Source organism: Lemur catta, chromosome 11 (assembly GCF_020740605.2).
Source record: "Lemur catta isolate mLemCat1 chromosome 11, mLemCat1.pri, whole genome shotgun sequence".
Classification (NCBI taxonomy): domain Eukaryota; kingdom Metazoa; phylum Chordata; class Mammalia; order Primates; family Lemuridae; genus Lemur; species Lemur catta.
The window spans coordinates 64,377,465-64,400,813 of NC_059138.1; the positions used below are offsets into that span (position 1 = coordinate 64,377,465).

Below are 23,349 nucleotides of genomic sequence, written 5' to 3' on the forward strand. Positions count from 1 at the left end.
TTGAACACTATTTCCTTCTCTTCTTCCTGACAGAATTTCAGGATGATATAGTGATTACAAACATGCAAGACATAAACAATGAAAGAAGCATAATAATCATGAATAGTGTCTTTGTAAAACATCTGTGTTTTTCCTATCCATTAAAATCCAAAGTCTAAAAGGAGTTACTATAGATGTGTTTATTATTAAACTAACTCATATTCAAATAGCATTAGTATGTAATTGATACTCTCCATTCAGTAAGAGGAAGTTGAACCTTAATTAAAATATACTTCCTTACCAGTTATCAAAGGTGAGTAATGAGATGGATGGAAAATAATAAACCTCAATATTTTCTGTACACAAACCTATATGCCAAACATTACTCACCTCTGATTCACAATGGAGAAAGTACCTCTATATATCCATTGTGATCAGGAAATGCTGATAGGATTTCTCAGAGACAATAAACACACTTGGTAATTTTATAAATTATTTTCTTGTCTAAGTACAGACTGTTTGGGGAAGAAAGTAAGGAATTTACACATGACCAAACTCTACCACTTTTCCACTCTCATTCCTAGAAAATGTTCGGTACAGATAGTTCCTGATTCTGGAAATCACTTACCTTTGCTCTAAATTACATACAATATCTCATGATCAACAGGCCCCAAATGATTCAAAGTATTCAGACTTATTCCCATTGGCTTAGAATGTCAAGTCTTAAAAATTATTCTGACTTGACATTTCTCCTGTCAAGTTTCACTTTCCACCCTACTTGACGCTTTCAAGTCTTCCAGCATGCACATGATGTTCTTAACTTGATTCAGTTAAACACTGCAATTTTAGAGTTCTTTTTACAGCTGCTTCTGCAGTCTGGATAATTAGTGTTTTGTAAAGTGAAAATAAACAGAAAAATATCTCCCTCATTCAAATGTTATTTAAAGAAAAGTCTACGTAAAACTGCTACAAGCAGTACACATACAACACATTTTATTTCAAAGAGCTGAAATAATGCCAGAAAACTTTCAATTTTCCAGTGACTAATTACTCAGTTTGTTCTTTCAGCCTATTCATCATGCCTATTTTTTTACTATTTAATTACTCAAAATATCAGAAATTGAACAAAGACTAAAATTAGCTCCTACTTTAATTTTTCATTGATATTAGTAACACAGCAGGAGTTTTTCTGGGCAAATATTAATAGTTTACAGAAAAATCAGACAACCACGAATGATGTTCCTCCTCCTCAATGTTTTCTGTAAGTCCACAACACGTTTTTTCTGAAGATTACCAATAGCATTTCAATTGGCAGAGTCATTGGCTTCTTTTGGTTCTATTCTTCTTAACTACAGAAACTATTTCCTGGAAACACTATTCCAAACCTCTCAGACACAATATCTTCTGGAATATGTGCTTTTAATGTAATATATCTCAACTTTCTCAACTGTAACGCTATCATTTAATAGCAATTGTTTTGTAATACTGGCATCACCAAACTGAGTTGAAATATGGTCTCCCTATAAATATATGCACCCCCATTAATATACCGACCTAGTTGTGACAAAGTAAAACTAATATAATGTCAAAATAATCCCTTATGTTATCACATGGGTTGGGATAGTGATGAAGTCCCACCAAAACAAAAATGACAACGGATAATACTAAATATTTTTAAATAACTTAGAGATACTTCAATTTTGTCTATTGCTGCTAATATTTATCCTGCGTCTCTTAAAAGAAGCCCAAAAGGTCCTCTATTTATTCACTTAACACTACTTTCATTGCTTTTGCAGTGTTTGTTCTTTAATACTGACTTTCTTTTCAACTTCGTATAAGTTGAAAATGCAATAAAACATTAGGGGGAAAAATATGCAGTCTATAAGTCAATAATTTGGAGATAATGTATTTAATTTTCTCTCTTCCTAATGATCTTCTTAATTCTGGTCTTTTCTTATAACTTCTTGTAAAAACTCCAGAGTACAATATTATTATATGAGAAGTCTTCAAAAAAGTTCATGGAAAATGCTTATGAAAAAACTATACGTGGACTTAAATTTTTTTGTACCAAAATAAACTTGTACTAACTTATAACAGCATTTCTGAACAGGATCTAGCTACTAAGAAACATGAGACATCAGTTTGAAAAGATCCCCTATCAGAGCCTATATGAATTACGCTAAAATTGAAGCAAGAACAAATGTCAATTTTATGGTGAACTTTGGGTGGAAGAATAGTCAAATCATTGATGTTTATGAGAAATTTATGGGAACAATGCCCCAAAGATTAGCAGTTGAATAACTTGTTTTAGAAAGGGATGAGACAATATTGAAGATAAAGCCCACAGCAGCATACCATCCACATCAATTTCAAGGAAAAAGTTCATCTTTTTTGTGCTCTAACTGAAAAGGACTAGAAATTAATAGCACAGAAAATAGCCAAGACCATAGACAACCCAATTTGTTCAGCTTGCACAATTCTGACAATAAAATTAATGTTAGGCAAACTGTCCACTCGATGGGTGCCAAAACTGTTGTGCAGAGCGGCTGCAAACAAAAGCAGAGCTTTCAATGGAAATTTCAAACAACTGGGATCAAGATTCTGAAGCATTTCTTTGAAGTAACAAGAGATGAAACATGGCTTTACCAGTACAATAGTGAAGCCAAAGCACAATCAAAGCAATGACTACCGAGAATTGGAAGTGGACCAGTCAAGAGTAAAGACCATGGCAACAGTTTTTTGGGATGCTCAAGACATTTTGCTTCTTGACGTTCTGGAGGGCCAAAGAACAAAACCATCTGCTTATTATGACAGTGTTTTGAGAATGTTAACCAAAGCTTTAACAGAAAAATACCCAGGAAAGCTTCACCAGAGAGTCTTTATCCACCACAATTCTCCTGTTCATTCCTCTGATCAAACATGGGGATTTTGCCAGAATGTCGATGGGAAATCATTAGGCATCCACCTTTCAATGAGGTATTACAGATCCATATGGGACCTCCCTCCACACCACACAGAAGCTGCCCTGTACCAGGTGAGATGTCATGGCAGGTGGAGCAAACATCAGCTCTCCCTCTTCTCGACTGCTCTAATAACTACCTTCTGCCCTGCTTTTATCACAAAGTTATCTATGGCTAATTCATCTATAGAACAAGTATAAATAGCCCAATCTTGTTAATTGTGTTTAAAATATATGCCCTTGTAAATTTTAAAATGTTTCATCTCCTACGCCAAGAACTTCATGAGGACTGAAACTGTGTTTGAAGCTTGTACTCCTCTCAGTGCCAAGCACAATATACAGTACACAAAAGACACTGAGCACTCAGAAAATAAGCTAGATGATTGGACTTAAAATGAATGAAAATATTTGAAAGTAAATTTAAAATGCAAACTTTTAGGTTGAACTATATGAAACAAAAACACTGTGGAATGAGATATGCCTTTTAAGAATACACAATTTAAACAAAATATTTTTGTTTTTTATTAGCTTAAGCTTGGTATCTAAAAGGATATAGTCATTTTATAATTTAGACATAAATTTAAGTGACTTGAGAATGTCTACAAGGTTGCTGAAGGTCAAGAACTTAAAGGTATGGCTGAAGATGCCCAATTCAGTATTCCATCCATACTTTTTCACTTATATACAATTCCTCTCTCACTGCAATAAAAATTAGAAAATGATACAATTGTGCTAATGTGTTTGATATGGATCTAACTCAAAGCAAGCTCTTTAAAAATAGCTGTACATATGTTAAAAATAAGTTTTCATTTCTTTGGTTATCACTTTGCTATACCATGTTACCACTCTACACACATCAATAAAAATTATATACATATATCAACATGCATGTGTGTAGACATATACACATGTATATATGCATAATTGGTATGTTTTTCATAAGTAAACATTTCTAGCCCTATTTAGTTTATATATTTAGTTATAAATCCCTTAATTTGAATGCGTGTGAGTAACAAAAAAATATACATAGCCTACAATATCAGCACTCTTCTATTATCATGGTAGGCAGTCTCTGATATGGCTCCCAGTGATCACCACCCTCCTGGCATTCATGCACTTATGTAATCACCTCCCCTGAACGTGGGTGGAACATAGTGATCTGCTTCTGAACAGAATACAGCAGAGGTGATGGGATGTCACTTGGTGATTATATTACAGAAGACTGACTTCCGTCTTGCTGGTTCTTTCTCTTGCCCACTTTCTTGTTCTGATGCTGTGAGACACCATGGAAAGGTCCCTTGTGGCAGGGAACAGAGGCGGGCCTCCAGCTCCATGAATCGTGAAGAACTGAGGCCTCCGTGCAACAGCCCACAAGGAACTGAATTGTGCCAACAGCCAGGTGAGTGAATCAGGGAGGGGATCATTTTCAGTAAAGCCTTGAGATGATTGTTGCCTTGATAGAGACCAGGGCCAGAGTACCCACGAAACTGTGGGATAAATGTTTTAAGCTACTACATTTGGCTTATGCAATAATAGCTAACAAATACGTTGTTCAAAGGAATTAGGTCGTTAATTTTCCATGGTAGTACCCTCCTTAAATCAGAAGATGCTTCTGTTCATTTTCATAAAGTTGCATCATTTACCAGAAAAAAAAAAAAAAAGAAGCATGGGTACAAATAAACAGTTATATAAAAGAAATAAAATTTACGTTTGACAGATCAGTAGGGTGACTATAGTTAACAATAATCTATTGTACATTTCTAAACTGCTAGAAGATAATAATTCAAATGTTCCCAGTATTAACAAAAGATAAATATTCAAGGTGAAAGATATACCAATTACCCTGATTTGATCTTTATACATTATATGAATGGATCAAATTATTACAGTACTCCAAAAAATATATATATATTATGTATCAATACAAAAAAGGTCTGTTGCAAAGGTCTTGTATCCAATATTGCTTTTCATTTATATATGTCTACATAAAATGAGTTCACTACCACTCTCTAATGAGGCTGCCAAATAAGACTAACCAAACTCCCTAAAAACAATTTTGTTTTTCAGACTTACACAGTTTTGAAGACATTTTATGACCTTCATATTTTCCCAAAGAATGACTAAGTCTAAACAATAAAAACCAAAACAATATTGAAAGTGAAAAATATTTAGTCTCATAAACATTCCCACATCAAAAAAGCCTGATTGCTCTGAACAGGGTATTACGGGTTTCTGTAAACAGATTTGGTGTTGCATGTTTGTTGTGCATGCCATATGATTCAGTGCCATGGAAAGTATTGTGTGTTTAGTAAATAATTCCCAGTTAAATTCCAAGTAATTGCTCATTGCAGGAAGAAAAATTTCTAAGTCTAACCTCACCCATGATTATCATAAAAAATTCTTTGTTCTGCTACTTGATAGCATATGCCCATTTGTTCTCCAAATGATCACACACACATAAGGGAGGATGCCTAGATCTAGAGGACACAGAGCAAATAGGGGCCCCTGAGATGGAAAGACTGGTGCCAGTTGTACCCTATACGTTCATATCTTTGGGTTCAAAAGTATATTAGAGCAGTTAGACCTGTTCATATATTTCTTGACATATCATTATGAGTTCACCTAATTACAAGGAGATTCACAGTCAAGAGTTTCCTGGATATTCTTTACAGCTGCGGTGCCCAACCCCCAAGCTCTGGACAGTACCAGTCCCTGGCCTGTTGGGAATCGGGCTGCGTAGCAGGAGGTGAGCAGTGGGTGAGTGAGTGAGGCTTCATCTGTATTTCCAGCAGCTCCCCATCGCTTGCATCACCACCTGAGATCCACCTCCTGTCAGATCAGCAGTGGCATTTGATTCTGCTTTACGGTGAGTTGTGTAATTATTTCATCATATATTTCAATGTAATAACAATAGAAATAAAGTGCACAATAAATGTAATGCACTTGAATCATCCCAAAACCATTCCCCCCGTACACTCTGGTCTGTGGAAAAATTGTCTTCCATGAAACCGGTCCCTGGTGCCAAAGAGGTTGGGGATCGCTGCTTGACAGTACACAGAAATCTCTAAAACTCAGACAACAAAAAAGGGCAACAGTATTTACCTCATCAAGTAGAGTGATCTGGTTTATGCTTTGTGATACAAGACCAATTTACACAGCTTTATTTAATATTGTTACAAAAAAATCATTTCATCACTAGATATCCTGTTTTGAGATTCATGAGATTTATACAATGATTCTCATAAATCTACAACTTTTAGAAAAACAAACAAAAAAAAATTCACAAAGCTGCTTTGGAAATTTTCGTCCTTTTTTATATGCCTTCCAGATCTATAGTAGTAGAAACAAAAGAAAAGGTGGAATTCAGGAGAAGAGAGAGGGTGATGGAGCTCCTCCTCTTTTTCATTCCCTGACCTCTCCAGTGCTTGGTTTCTGCAGCTCTGCCAGCCGGGGCTGACCCTTCCAACATCCCCATCCTATTAAAATATTCACTAAGCCAAACATTATTTTCAAAAGTCCTATTTCCCACTGTATCAACCTCGGTGGAATGACAACTTAGGGGAGGAGAAAGAGAAAATGGACAGACCAAAATGGTACACGACTCCGTGCCACACTGCCCTGTTTAACATTTTCCTCAGAGTAATGCCCCTGTTGTTTTTCACTTTATTTTATTTAGATGTCTGTTAAAAGAACAGTTTCCTTTGTGAACTATACTAAAATATATAAACCATAATGAATAATTTCTCAGTGAAATAAAGAAAACAGTACAGGTGAAATTTTTGGTCCCACATGGAGAGGAAAAAAAAAAACAGGTTCAGTTCCAGCACTGCGTGTCAGAGTGAGAGAAGCACAACGTGTCCTGACACAGCCAGCGCACCCTCCTGTGTCTCCATCTTTTCATCTGACACAGGCTTTAATGTGGAAGTTCTGGTATCTGCATTTTATAAGTGGAGAATCTGCGACCTAGAAAACTTATGTTACTTGTCTAAGGTCATATAGCTAGTTTTCAATTTGAAGGGGAATAGACACTAATTCAATGGAAGAAACATCCATTATAATAGTTATGGGAAACTTTTAAACCTTGAGTCTGTGTGTTTCTATCTCTAAATCCCTGGGCATGTAAAAGGCACAGGTTAAATATAAAACTGCTACAGGACTTCATACATTTTATAGATTTTAAAATTTTTACTACCATAGAAGCTTATATTCAAAAATTTATTGAAAAATGTGTGTCTAAAACATTTGCATAAAAAGGCATCATAAAAATATTTTAGACTTCAACAAAATTAAGACAGAAAACTCTAAGCTGTTGGCTTGAGCCATTCATGCTAGGAAATATCATCAGAACACATTCCCAAAACAATTTTATATCATAAACTCAATCATGACTTGCACAGTAAAGTTAGATTAACAATGACAAATTAAGAATATTTTATAAATAGAATAATTTAAATACTTAAAAAGGAACTAAGATCTTTGATGTGGATTAAACTATGAAACCTCATTTTAATTACCCACAGTTATGCTTATATAGTTATTTTTTTCTTTTCTAACACTCACTGTGAGGGTTTATATGGATAGGGCCTGGTTTAAATTTATTCAACAAATTGTAAAGGCATATTTTATGGTGCACTTCTAATCTAGAGCACATATTTCAAATCTTTCCAAATTCATTTATAACATGAGGAACTAAGCATTGGATGATAAAGTCAGAAAACTTTATACTATGTATAAATGGCAAGGCCAGTAACATGATCCATAAGTTTAAGCTATCTACAAAGGGGTTATTTTAAATGATGAATTTTCTGTTTGAGGTTGCAAGATTATTTTAAAATCGATTTTGAAAAAACTTATTTGATGCTTTACATCGACATAGCTAAGGAATCAAGGATAGTCAATAATTTAGTAAATCTCTCTTTGATCTGAAAACAATATATACATAGAGAGTATATCTGGAGTTCAGCAAAGTATTTGGCAGGGTTTCTTATGATAGCATTAAAATATGGAAAAACTGCTGAAAGATTATAGTTAGATGCACTTGTCATTGGATTATCAAAGAAGGATTGGTAATTGATCACTCACAACATTGTAGAACATTTATAGATACTGGAGAAGAGATCAATCCTTAGTCTTTTCCAAATCAACATTTTTTTCTAAAGGTACACACCAAATACAGACACCTAACCTGAAAATTATATGAAATAGGAAATTATAGCTATGTTCTGAATCAAAAACAGTAACAAAAGACAGAAACAGTAGAATAAAACTAAGTTTAAATTCACCAAACACAGAAAATCCTATGTGTGTGTAAAAAAATGTCTACACAAGCACAAATGGGATTAGCAGCATCGTATGTTAAATTTTTTAAAAGCTTAAGTAATTCTATTTAACTATAAACATCACATATATTAACACTGTAAAGGTACAGCCAAAAAAAAAAATCAAAGGCCGTGTACAGTATCAGAAATATCAGATACAGAACAATGTAGGTCTGTTTTGAAGAACAAAAAAAAAAAAAACAACACATGCATATACTTTGAATTCAGTAATACGCTCTCTTCTAGCTATTAAACTGAAAACTTATCCAAAGAAGAAGCACTTGATGCTTACGAAAAATGGTGAACTAGAAAGGCTTCTCTAATCAAAGACTTAAAAGGATACATAATAACTATCTAGGAAAATATGTTAATGGCAATTATAAGGAAGGATTAGATTTTGGGAACAAAGTCCAATGTACGAACATTACAAAAAGTTGTATCTCACAGCCCCATGAAAAGCACAAACCAACACCCTTTCCATTTGTAGTCCTTTTCAGCCAACAGAAGTTCCAACTTAGTGCTGACAGTACACCTGAATTAACTAAATGGAAAATTCATACTGAAAAAGACTGTGTCCAGAAGGTAGTGGTTTCTTTACACTGCTTGTGAGTAGTCTTTTCCAAAATATGCCTCTAGGGACCATTAATCTTATGAGTTGTCTGTGGTTAAAGGGTTATAGGAACAAATGAAAAATGGCATGCCCCCTTTCTTCAATCCGGAGAGGTGAAATGTTCATTAGTATGTTAAAGATTTGTGAGAAGCTCTTCATTAAAGAAATCTGTTTAACTCTTTTGATGTTTCCTAAACTTTTTAACCTTTTTTAATATCATATCCAGTGGACATCCCTGAGTCCTTGGGTAAGTATTCTTTTAGATGGAATTATGCATTGGACAGTGTGTTAGGTTATTGAGTCAACTCACACCTGTGTCTTTAAGGACAAAAGAAAGTCCTGTATCTTAAACATTCTCACATTCTTGAAATATCTTCACTATTGTATAATAGGCTTATCTCCTTCTCTGCTTTTGGTAGCTTAGGAGAGAGCTGGCTTAGCAGGTCCTCAACTCAAAATAACAAGGGTCTGATACCAAGCAATGGGCTCCAAAGGCTTCTTTCCAACAAGTCCACTTTTCCAGTCAGAGAGCTTTCACAGGTACAAAGCCACATTGATAGGTATCCCACCCCCTAAATACACAGAACATGCCAGGTGTTGGGAATACTTTCTATTAAGGTTGCCAGATTTAGCAGATAAAAACACATGATGCCCAGTTAAATCTGAATTTCAGATAAAGAAAGAATTCTTAATGCAAGTATGTTCTATGTAATATTTGGGATATACTTACACTAAAAAATTGTTTATCTGAAATTAAAATTTAACTGATCATCCTATATTTTATCTGGCAACACTACTCTGTACTGGAAAGTCAACTATAGTGCATGCAGACCCATTGCCATGGGACATTGAGAGTTCCAAGGATTGTATAAGGTGCTCCCATTTCTCTGATTTTCAGATTTGCCTCAATAAACTATTTTATATCTTCACAAAGTAGCATCAGTAGTGTGTGTCCATGACTCATTTGTACAACATAGGAAAAGAACTGATTTATCTTCCCACCATAATAATCTGGATTACAACCAAGAGAGACAAATTATTAAGGAGAAAATATTCCTGGACTGAGGATACAGACCTGAGTTCTCATTGTTACTTCACGAGTTATCCATCCTTTGCAAGTACACATGTCTCCTTGGGCCTTGGTTGTCCTGACTTCAGTAGCCCCTACAGCACTAATATTTTACAATTCCATTATGCTAAGTAACTGAAAATTTGCCTTGTTCGTGATTACTAGACTGAGGTTATGCTTGCATTATTTTAGAAGCAGAGGAAACCACCACCTCAAAGTTTAAAAAAACAAACAAAAAAAAAAACCCAAGAGTCTGGCTAAAAGATGGTCTTTATATGCAGTTAAAATCCATTGTTTCAAAAGAAATGTTACCCTCAGGCTAAAAATGCTAAAAATAATTTCATAAACAATAGCTGCTATTCATCACCCACATATAACTTTAAATACCTGTCATTTTCTAGACAGTCAGAACCAAATTACTTTTATTCAAGACCACTAAAAAAAGCAGTTGACTGTTTAACTTGTTAGACTCCTATGTGGTACCTCCAAGAAACTATAAAGTGCTAATAAGTCCAATGAATGAAATCTATGCACAAAGGGTAAATCCATCTTCTCTAATAGATTCTCTAAATACTTAGTTTTAAATAGCATTTCTTGGCACAAAGAATCTATAATAGCTCATTTTCCCTTCAGTGTAACTAACTTACTGCTATTAAAGACAGTGACAGTAAATGCATCTCTCTAGTTAAGTACCAGGCTCTCTTAAAATCTAAATGCCAGGCATTGCTTTCAAGTGATTAACATGTTAAGGGAGAAAAACACTTGACTACCAATATCTTTAACAAACACAAAAGTAAACAATTTCAATTACATCACTGGCCAAGAGTTGTGACCTCACAGGTTTGCCAGTTAAATACAAGAATTCAATTAAATTTGAAATTCAAATTTCAAATTCGGAACATACTTACAAAAAAATCTTTATCTGAAATTCAATTTTACCTGGGCATTCTGTATTTTTATTTACTAAATCTGACACTTCTATGTGAAATACCTAGTATGAGATACTTGTCAATTTATATCTTCTTTGTCCTAATCGAAATACTTGTTTTAATTTTTATTTTTCTCCTAGTACTATTATAGCACACAGAGATGAGTGATTTTTCCAGCCACAATTTTCCTTTTCATTAATACTCCTCTGCTTTTAACAAAATCAAGTTTTCACCATTGAAATTGTAGTCTACTACTAAACATATATTCTGAAGATACCAACATCATTTTACCTACCTGTGGATAACATATGAGAAGGCCATGTAACAAAATATTTCTTTTTCTCACTTCCTTCGCAAATCCCCTAATCCACATCAGGTTTTCCATTTTCTGACTGAGCGGTACTAATTTAACGTCAAAAAAATGTACCTGCAAAATATAGAAGGCAACATTTAGAAACTCATTTCCTTCAAAATTCTCTTAAAAAAAGAAAACAGTAAAGAAGCTCAAAACACATAATCACAATGTTGTAATTTTTATTATTAACCTGTTAATTTCCCGTTGTGCTTCAAGCCATAAATATTTAGTAAGACCAATGAATCTTCTTTTATAAACACAGATGCAGTAAATAGTCATCAGGAACACAAATGTTGAAAAATATAAAATGCTAATATTCTATTTTAACTTACATCAAAGTAATATGTCTAAAAATATGATTTCATCAAATCATTCAAGTTAATTTATTGTTTGTAACTAGGCTAGATAGAAATATACATTGTTATATATGCTAAGAAATTAATATAAATAAAATTCAAGGGGAGTGATTATCCAACTAAGTAAATTAAGTTTTCTTAAAAAGAATCCCTTTCAAAATAATAACTGGCATCTCTAACAAATAATTATTCATTTCTTAAGGTAAACCCAGAGGGCTTTTACACAGAATATTTTTAGGCAGAATTAGTGTTTTCCTTGAAAATATTTAGGTGACCATTCTTTAAACTGTTAAAAATATCTTTATTGAAACATATTTGTACATAATTATGGGGTACATGCAATTTTTTGTGACATACACAGAATATGTAATGACCAAGTCAAGGTATTTAGAGTATCCATCACCTCAAGTGTTTATCATTTCTATGTATTGGGAACATTTCAAGTCCTCCTTTTACCTGTTTTGAAGTGTTATTAGCTATAGTCACCCTACTCTGCTATTGAATATAAGAACTTATTCCTTCTATCTAACTGTGTGTTTGTGCCCATTAATCAACCTCTCTTCATTCTTCACCCACCACCCCCAACACACACACACTTCCCAGTCTCTGGTATCCATCATTCTACTCTCTACTTCCATGAGATTAACTTTTTTAGCTCCCACCTATGAATGAGAACACACAATAATTGGCCTTTTATGCCTGGCTTACATCACGTAACATAATGACTTCCAGTTTCACCCATGATGCTGTAAATGACAGAATTTCATTCTTTTTTATGGCTGAATAGTACTCCATTATGTATGGGGGATAACCAAGTAACCAGCCATTGTTAATATAACAAGAACATATTACACGGCTGGACACTTTCCAGACACCCCTTGTATATATACCACATTGTCTTTATACATTCATCCATTGATGGGCACATAGGCTAATTGCATATCTTTTCTATTTAAGTATCTCTTATTTAAATTTTAAAGATGTCAGAGGGATCTTCCCTCATTTCTCCAAACTATTGAGGTTTTACAATATTGTCTATCTCTTGAGACATAAAAGACCTTAAGCACCAAAATGGTCCCAAAAGAAACAAATTTTAAAATAAATGCACACAGAATGAACACTCAAATGTGTATTCTTTTGCAATATCAAATTTTAAAAACTCAATTATAAAATGTTTTATATGTATTTATTAATAGAAGTACTTTAAAATACATGCCACCCTCATACTCTTACACAAATCCCTTTGCTTCCTCTCTGCTTACCCATATGGAAACACATTCTACAGAAAACACACAATAAAACATCTTACAGTTTTCTTTCTGTAACACGTGGAAATAAGATTTTTTTCCCCACCCATCATATTTCATTTTTCTTTTCCAGGAAAGAGTACTTAAATAACATCTATTTTTAAAGAGCATTACACAATGATGTGTAATACATATTAATTTAGTAGACATTCAATACTATTTCTTGGAACTTTTCATTAAATATAGGTAAGTAAAGACACAGACATACAGCTACTTCCTCCTGAAATCTAAGATGACAATAGACTTTAAAATGCCCATAAGGAAATCAAAAGAGTAGACAAAGGAAGAAAAATAAAGTTTTGGAAGACAAAAAGAAAGTGAAGTTTTCAGGTTTTTCTATTTGCTAAACAGCTGAAGTAGAGGTGATATAACCCTGTGACCTTGGGTTCATCTTACCTAGCTCTGTTTCTCTGGAAACCCATAAAGGTGAAATTTCAGCTGTTTTACCTGGCAACATTGCTTATGATAATAACAACACCTGTCTGGTGAACCGCAACTAGGCTAGAAGAACTGTGAATGAACTATAAACACTAGACCTTCCTTCAGTGTTGTTTAACTTGTAACCAGGTGTTTCCCCTAGCTGGGACCTGGATGCTAACTGTTAACAAGCTGTTGCAAGAACGTTGGTTCCTGTTTGCAGTTTGAGACTTTTAAAAGGAAGGCTCACACACCACCTTCCATGATCTCCTCATTTACCCCTTAGCTGCCAGGGAGGAGTTGTGGGTGCTATACTGAAGTAAGCTGGTGAGCGGAAGTGACATCTTCATCTCTGTTCTGCCTTTTTTCTCCTGCCCTATATTCTTTTACAAAGTTGGACAAAGGCATGCCCTTGACTTATGATTTTGAAATATTTAGCTGAACATAAAATTACTGGTGGGGGGGCTTGCTGACAAAAGGCAGACTAATTCCCAGACTTAAGACAATTGTGGAAGTTGCAGTCATGATATGAATCTAAAATCAGAGAACTGGCTGAGAGTATAATAAGATCTTCTCTTGAGCCTATGCTACAAGATAGCAACATACCTTCATGCCAGCTGAACTGCTGTTTAGAGTTTAAAACTTCAAAGTACTATTTAACTTTTTGAATTGCATAATTTCCTGTAGTACTTAAATACCACGAAATTCCAAAGGCTACCATGGCCCTCATAGTTTATGTGAATGAAGTACCTTAGAGATTTGTAATGCACAATCTGGGCAAGCTTACTGCCAGCCTATGTGGATATGTAGAGAGCCAGATGTTTCTTGCTCAATACAAGATTTCCTGAAAAATTTGAGTCCTGAATAATCTCACACTAAAATAAGGTGGTCAGGGTGAGTTTGTGGAAAAAATAATACAGAGGGCAAAACATACAAGACCTCTCTAATTTATAATTACAGTCTCCATGGGTATTTAAAATGCACAAAAACTACAGAATGGAAATGCTGGTAATGTTAACTGGAGAAAGAATGAGGCATATAAGTGTGAACGGAGCTCTGTACCTCTGCAAAATGAAGCTGCCATTAAGATTGGCTCAGGAGGAAGCATAGCCTCCTAGGAGCTGGGGCATCTCTCTGGAGGTCAGTTAAAAGCAGGTGCTCATTTTTAATTTTCCTAAAAGAATCTTGTAAAGGCTTCTGATTCTGGTGCAGCAGCCAAGTGGACAATTTTTTCCTTTCCTTCTAAGATTATAATTCTATCACTGTTTTGCAAACAGTTCTTATCTAGGAAAAGTTGCCTATGAGCTGATGCCACTTCCACATTATATGGACCCAACTCCTTATTTAAAGAACATACAAGCTAATTTTTCTTAAAGAAACACAGGCTGTACCAAAAATATCTAAGTTGAATGGAAAGACAATAGTTTCCAGAGACCCACAAATTCATGAGATGCCTAACAATGACTAGAAGATCTTCACTCTAGCTATAGATCTATTAATATGAAATAATACAACACACCCTAGTTTCTTGAAACAACAAAAAGTTAATAGCACTTAAAAAAGAAATCAATAGGCCAAGGCTGTTCACCACAGGTTCCATGAATTAAAGAAACGGTGCACAAAAGTGAGTTCTAAGTTAGTTATTTATACATCTACAAACTGGTATTTCTATGTCATCCCATCAAACCAAGTGCTTAAATTATAGGAAAACATTAAGACATGAATTAGAAGACATAGGAGAAATATTACAGATCCTTTTCATGAATACTAACTGTAATATATGCTGAGCATTGTACTAGTCGATACAATTAACTTTTAAAGAAACACAGATATGGATATTAACATTATGAAATGTGTAATCAGGTTAACAAAACTCATGCATGAAGTAGGATGCATCTCAAAATTCCCTCTCACCAGATGAAAAGGCCTCAAGACATCATGAAAACAGAAGACAATCTCCAGCAGATGTTATTCCTAATACCATGAAACTTAAGTTTAACTTAAGTTTAAACTTTACATAGTGCTACTAATTTTGGATTTCTAAAATATACCAACTACTTATGTGTTATAAGGAAAAAAAATCAGTTGGCACAAAAAATACAATCAATTTTAATTAAAAAAAAAAACCAGGGCAGGTTTATACAACCACAGCTGAGGGTTTCAAAATGATCGTGATAGCTCAGGAGAATGTAAATGTTTTTGCCTTAATAAAACAAACTTGCAGCCTGGACAGGCTTGCACCTATTAAAATGCAGCAAAACATTTCATTTATGTTGATTTCTGCAGCTTTGCTTATAGCTACATTGAGGTTTTTTTTTTTTTTTAAATGTCTTTTTGCACTGTTTACTAATTCACTACATGGAAATTACAGTGAAACAATGTTTCCCATTTAGCATGAATTTTCTAACAGTTCTTTCTCATACACACATAAAAAAGATAAAGGATATCCTCCTACCCTCCAAAAAAGAATATCTAATTTTATTCAATGAAAAGTGGCACATTTCCTTGTAATAAACTGGTAAATTGCTTAAACATTTAACATGTGGATAGCTTCATGGCTTTGTGGGTGGGCAAGGTTTCTGGCACTCAGGGATTGGAAAAGCCTCCTCTGTACCTTGTATGCCCTTCTACATTCAGTTCTAACAAGCTTTATATTTGTCTAGCAACCATTTAATATATTTCTGATCCCAGACGAATTCCAATTTTTATATATATTTTAAAATGTTATTTTCACTTGTCTCTGAGGACAGGTACATTAACTAAAGGACATTAACTACATACTGAACATAAAATTCTTTAAAACCCCACATTTAACACTTCTGTCTCATCACAGAATCCATGTTCACAAGAAGGCCTCAATAGAGAGTTAGGATTTGTGTAATGTGGGGAAAATAGACTGTTTATTTCACTAAGGAGAAAGCCAATTTGTGAAGCTTTTGTATAAACTCAAATAATGCATTGCTTAATGTCCATCAAAGTGGAAGGAAGGATGGTCAAAATGAAACTTCTGGTAATTATCAAATAAATGAGTTAGAATTGGTAGATAAACCAGAGAGATTCTCTGAATCCACACAATAGATACTGCAAAATTATCAACCTATGTGTATAAAAAAGTAAATTGGGTGAATTTGGCCCAATATCTTCAAAACATGTTTTGAAAGAAATACAAGGTCAATCTAAAAACTGATGAAAATGGCCAATACGAAACAGGTCAAAATAATAGTTTATCTAAAGGATTAGAAAAAAATTTCAGGAAAACTTTCACTTTACTTCAACTACTTAAGAATTAAATGGATGCTATTAATAAGAATTACTTTAATGAAGTGTACTTTTAAAAAGAAAAAAGAACAAGCTTCTACTATTGAACCGCTTCAATGTAGAACAAATTTAAAGTAATGTCATCATGAAAGTCATAATTCTGAATAGAAACTAGTTAACTAATATGCTACCATGCAAACTCAAAGCAAATGCTTAACAATTCATTTTTAAATCTTTGCAAAAACTAGCGAATTGAGAAACTATGGCATTTAACAAAAGGTAGTAATAAAATATATTGCATTAAAACCTTAATCATACAAGAGATTTAAATGTTTCTTTTGATTCAAAGAATTAAGTAGTAAATGAGTTTTATTATATAATCAGTATGATTGTTGTATTTGTGTACACATTTTGTTTCAGATCCTTATTTAAAAGATCAAAGTAATGAAACCAGGACTTCATATTTTAAACAGTTAATAAAAAAAGCTAACATTACTTCAAAAGCAGTTTAAAAATTATAAAATAAATATTTCTTCAAATTATTTCACGAGGTGGTCTCTCCCATAAGAATATAACTTTGCCACCATTGCATTATGGCACAATTATCTTAGGCATCACATACATCTATAATTACTTTAATTAACATCTGTGCCATCTGTAACAAATTTTAGAATCAAAAGTTAAAAGAAATCCCACTGATTATTATGAAGCATTGCTTTGTTCAGCTAACATTTGAAAGATAATTCTACCTTCATTTTTTCTCTTTGAGAAAACTATCAGAGAATACAAATCACCAAAGAAAGAAGTTACAAAAAAGCAGGTATATGACTCTTCAAAATTTTGCTGAGCGTAATATATCTTTATATATTTTAGTGACTAGTCAATTTCATTTTACATAATACAACCTATTACTGCTTAAGTAATAATTTATAATTAAACTTGTCTGAAAACCATCTAGATAAATGTTACATTTAAAAAAAATAATGAACATTTTTAGAGTTCACAAAGAGGACTTATGCATTTAGGCTAACCACTAAAAGTCCATTATACTATTTTGAATTAATAAGAATGATTGATTCTGTTGTACGTACCTACATTTGCAAGTGACTTTTTAAAAGTATATTTAATACATTTAAAAAAGTAAAACAATTAAAAAGAAAACCTTTTCAGAAGATGAGGCATCCAGAATATACAGAGAAAAACAGTGCTCAAAGACATCACCGAGATGCCAGAAAAGCAAGTATATACCATTTGTAACTCCACAAATGCATCCTGTGCCTTCTCTTAGGTATGGCAAAAATCATTAAACATCTCGGAAATTAATAATTGTTTAATAATCTCAGAAATTAATCACTTGGTAGCATTTACAGTGTCTAGTTTCTTTGATCCCAGGAAATTCATAAACTAATAATCAAAAGCAATAGATACAAAAATTATACATTATATATATATTCTGAATAAGATACTAAAAATTATGAAAAAACTGCTAATTTAAGGAAATGTGAAAATAATAACCATAGAGAAAAATGTAATACTAAGAAGTTTCACCTACAGTGTTTCCCATAACAAACTAGAATTTCACTTGTGTTTCACTTTGTTGGGCTATTAATATTTTGGATTAAAATAAAGTAATTTAACATTTGATTTTTTTAGGCATTTTAATACTAATTAGATAAAATCTTATGTGCATTTATTTACTATTTAAGACTTAAAGATATACATAACTTACTAATTGAACTTTTCTATTGTCAAAAACTCTGTCGCTTGCAATTAATTTATAGTTTAGTACTTTATTTTTTAATTTAAATTTTTAATTTCAGGATGTTATGGGGGTACAAACATTTTGGTTACATATTATGACTTCGCCTAACCCAAGCCAGGATTGGAGGCATGCCCTTCCCCCATACAATGCTCACCGTGTCCATTAGTTGCGAGTTTACCCACCCCATCCCCCCGACCCCCAGTGAATATTACTTCCATGTGAGCACCTTAGTGTTGATCAGTTAGTGCCAATTTGATGGTGTGTATATGCAGTGCTTATTCTTCCATTCTTGTGATACCTCACTTTGGAGGATGGGCTCAAGCTCTATCCAGGAAAATATAAGAGGTACTAGATCACCATTGTGTTTTGTAATTGAGTAGTATTCCAGACATAGACGAGACATACCTTAAAATTATTAAGGCCATATGTGATAAACCCATAGCCAATACTATACTGAATGGAGAAAAACTGAAACCATTCCCACTTGGAACTGGAACCAGACGAGGTTGCCCACTATCTCCACTTCTATTCAACATAGTGCTGAAAGTCCTTGCTAGAGCAATTAGACAAGAGAGGGAATTAAGGGCGTCCAAATGGAGGAAAAGAGATCAAACTCTCACTCTGCTGATGATATGATTTTATATCTAGAAAACCCCAAGCATTCAACCAAGAGACTTCTGGAATTGATAAATGAATTCAGTAAAGTCTCAGGATACAAAGTCAATGTACCCAAATCAGAGGCATTAATATACGCCAATAACAGTCAAGCCAAAAATCAAATAAAAAATGCAGCACCTTTTACAATAGCCTCAAAGAAAATTAAATTTCTAGGAATATATTTAATGAAAGAGATGAGAGACATATACAGGTAGAACTACAAAACATTAAGAAAAGAAATTGTAGAAGATGGAAACAGATGGAAAAATCTACCTTGCTCATGGATTGGCAGAATCAACATTGTTAAAATGTCTATACTACCCAAAGTGATCTACAGAATTAATGCAATCCCTATCAAAGTACCATCATCATTCTTTACAGATCCAGAAAAAGTAATTCTACGCTTTGTGTTAACATTTGATTTTTAACAGATTTTTTTTCCTAAAAAGGTACGTCATGTAATAGAACTGACCCAATATAATGGGTGGCCAAATCAGACATCGTCTACAACTGCACCATACACTAAAATAGCCATTAGACATATATTGCAGTTTACATTTAAACTCAAATTTATTAGAATAAAAAATAAAAATGTTTCCTTTATCACATTAGCTATACTTCAAGTGCTCATAGCCACAGGTAGATAGTGGCTACCATATATAAGAGAAATAGACTTTTTAAAATTTTTGTTAATTTTAACTTTCACATTGACAGATAAAGTTTATTTTTACTGTACACATGATGGTTTGAAGAGTGTATATATACACACACATATATAGTATATACATATATCTTATACATATATAGTGTGCATACACATGTATAGTGTAATGATTAAATCCTGATTAATTAACCTAGGTATTACAACTCACAGTTATCACTGTTGTGGTGAGAACAATTTATATCCACTCTCAGCATTTTCATGAATATATTAATTGCAGTCATTATGTTATACAATAGATCTCTTAAATTTAGTCCTGTTATGTAACTGAAAGTTTGTACCTTTGACCAATTTTTCTCCAACCACTCTACTGTCTACTTCTGAGATCAACTCTTTTAGATTCCACATGGGGATATCATGTAATATTTTTCTCTTTCTGTGCCTCGCTTACTTATTTCACTTAACATAATGTCTTGCAGGTTCATCCAGGTTGTCACAAATGACAAGATTTCCTTCTTTTCATGGCTGAATAGTATTCAGTGGTGTATGTATACTACATTTACTTTATCCTTTCATCCACTCATGGATACTTAGGTTGATTTCCTATTTTATATATATATTGTGAATAATGCTGCAACAACCATGGTAGTGAAGATATCTCTAACATATTGATTTCCTTTCCTTTGGATATGTAGCCACTAGTGGGACTGCTCAGATCATATGGTATTTCTAATACTTTTAGGAACCTCCATACTGTTTTCCATAATGGCTGTATTAATTGAATTACCCACCAACAGTATACAAAGGCTCCCATTTCTCTACATCCTTGGCAATACTTTTTCTTCTTTTGATAATAGCCATTCTAATAGCTTGTGGTTCCTATTTGCATTTTCCTGACAATTAATAGTTAAGTATTTTTTCCACATACCTATTGGCCTTTTTTTTTTTTTTATTTTTTTTAGGCTGGTCAAGGGAGGCAGTGAAATTTGTCTTATTTTGAGAAATGTCTATTCAGGTTCTTTGCCCCCCATGGCCCCCCCACCCTTTTAAATTAGGTTGTTTTATTGCTATGGAAATGAGTTTTTATATAATTTGGATATTAACCCCTTATATGATATGTTAGTTTGTAGAGAGTTTCCCCCAGTCTGTAGATTGTCTCTTCATTCTACTGATTGTTGCTGTGGTTGTGCAGAAGCTTTTTAGTTTGATGTAATCCCATGTGTCTATTTTTAATTTGGTTGCCTGTGCTTTTGGGATCGCATCCAAAAACTCATTGCCCAGACCATGGGCAATGTCACATAGCTATTCACCTATGTTTTCTTCTAACAGTTTCATGGTTTCTGATCTTACATTTAAGTTTTATTAATACATTAAGTATATGGCATGAGATAATTTCATTCTTCTGCATGTGGACATTCAGTTTTCCCACCATCATTTATTAAAGACATTGTCCTTACTCCATTGTGTGTTCTTGAAACTTTTGTCAAAATTAGTTGGCTGTAAACATGTGCATTTCTTGCTAGGCACCTATTCTATTCCACTGGTCTATGTGTCTGTCTGTATGCCAGTACCATGCTGATGTGGTTACTATAGCTTTGTAGTATATTTTAAAATGAGCTAGTGTGATTTTCTCCAGCTTTGACATTTTTGCTCAAAATAGCTTTGACTATTTGGGGTATAGCAGAAGATTTTTGTCAATTTTGTTTAGCTTTTCAAAAAACCAACTCTTAGTTTTATTGATCCTTTCTATTGGTTTTCTGCTCTCTACTTCATTCATTTCCCCTCTGATCTACATATTATTCCCTTTCTTCTCCAAACTTCGAGCTTACTTCTTTTCTCTAGTTCCTTGAGGTGCAGAGTTGTTTTCTTGAGACACTTTTGTTTTTTGATGTAAGCATTTATTGCTATAAAATTTACTGCTATAAACAGATTTTATAGTATCTCATAGGTTTTGATACGTTGTGTTTCCATTTGTCTCAAGAAAAATTTTAATTACCTTTTTAATTTATTCACTGACCCATTGGTTGCTCAGGAATATGTTTAATTTCCATGTATTTATCAGTTTATCAAAGTTCCTCCTGCTACGGTTTTCTAGTTTCATACCATTGTAATCAGAAAAGATGTGTCATTTCAATCTTCTTTAGTTTTTTAAGACTTGTTTTGTAATCTAACATATGATTTATCCTAGAAAATGTTCTATGTGTAGTTGAAGAATATGTTTTCTGTAGGTATTGGATGGTATGTTCTGGATATGTCTTTTAGGTCTATTTAATCTAGAGTGCAGATTAAGCCCAATGTTTCCTTTTTGATATTCTGTGTGGATAATTTGTCCATTACCAATAGGGGGGTTTTGAAGTACCATACAATGATTATATTGTAGTCTGAATGTCCCTTCAAACCTGTTCATATTTTGCTTAACATACTTAGGTGCTCCAAAGTTGGGTGCATATATTACAATTGTTATTGTCACTTTCTTGCTGAACTGATACCTTTAACATTATATAATGATTACATTTGTTTATGTAATTTTTGACTTAAAGTCTATCTGGTAAGTATAGCTACTTCTCTCTTTTGGCTTCCATTTACATGGAATATCTTTTTCCACATCTTCACTTTCAGACTGTGTGTCCTTAAGCTGAAATGAGTCTCATGTAGGCAGCATGCAGTTGGGGTTTGTTTTTTAATCCACTCAGCTACTCTGTCCTTTGAGGAATTTAATACATTTACATTCGAAGTAAATATTGATAGCTAAGTGCTTACAACTGCCATTTTGCCCATTGTTTTCCAGTTATATTATGGATTCTTTATTCCTTTCTTCCTCTGTTGCTATCCCTCCTCTGTGGCTAAGTAATTTTCTCTAGTGGTATGTTTTCATTTTTTCCTTTTTTATTTTTTTGTGTATTCATAATAGGTTTTTCTTCTGTGGTTACCATGAAGCTTACAAAAAACTTTTTAATTACAACATGTTATTTTAAGCTGACAAATTTGACTGCCAAAAAAAAACAAATAAACAAAAAAAAACTTAAACTTTTACTCCACTCACCCTTTCACTTTACACTTAGAGTTTTGATGTCACAATTTTCATTTTTACAATGTATATCCTCTAATTACCTTTGCTACTATTTTTAATACTTGTCTTTTAACCTTCATGCTAGGGATAGAAGTGATTTATAAACCACTGTTACAATATTAAAATATTCTGGATTTGACTTTGTACTTGCTTTTACCAATGAACTTTCTACTTTCAGATGTTTTCGTGCTACTCATTAGTGTTCTTTCAGCTCAGAGGATTCCCTTTAGCATTTCTTGTAAGACAGGTCTGGTTGTGATAAACTCCCTAAGCTTTCATTTGGCTGGAACAGTCTTTCTCTCTCCTTCATTTCTAAAAGACAGATATGCTGCTTACAGTATTCTTGGCTGGCGGGTTTTTTTTTTTTTCTTCAGCATTTTAAATATGTTATTCGACTGTACTTGTCTGTAAGGGTTCTGCTGAGAAGTCTGCTGCTAATCATATTTGAACTCCCTTATATTTTACCTGTTTTTCTCCTGCTGCTTTTAAGATCTTTAGTCTTTGATTTTTGACAGTTTGATTATAATATGTCTTGGGGTAGTCTTATTTTGATTAAATTTGATTGGAGACCTTTGACTTTCCTGTACCTATATATTTACATTTTTATCTAGGATTAGAAAGTTTACTGCTACTATTTATTTA

General features: G+C 33.4%; 1 protein-coding gene across 2 annotated transcripts in view; it reads right to left on the reverse strand.

Annotated features, from left to right (window-relative positions):
- The window catches only part of CRPPA (CDP-L-ribitol pyrophosphorylase A), a 240,872-nt gene that overhangs the window by 79,127 nt on the left and 138,396 nt on the right, over positions 1-23,349 (reverse strand). For both annotated transcript variants that reach the window (XM_045564077.1, XM_045564078.1), the window contains exon 9: positions 11,160-11,291. In XM_045564077.1, coding sequence (XP_045420033.1) covers positions 11,160-11,291 — 132 coding nt within the window. The remainder of the gene's footprint in view (positions 1-11,159; positions 11,292-23,349) is intronic.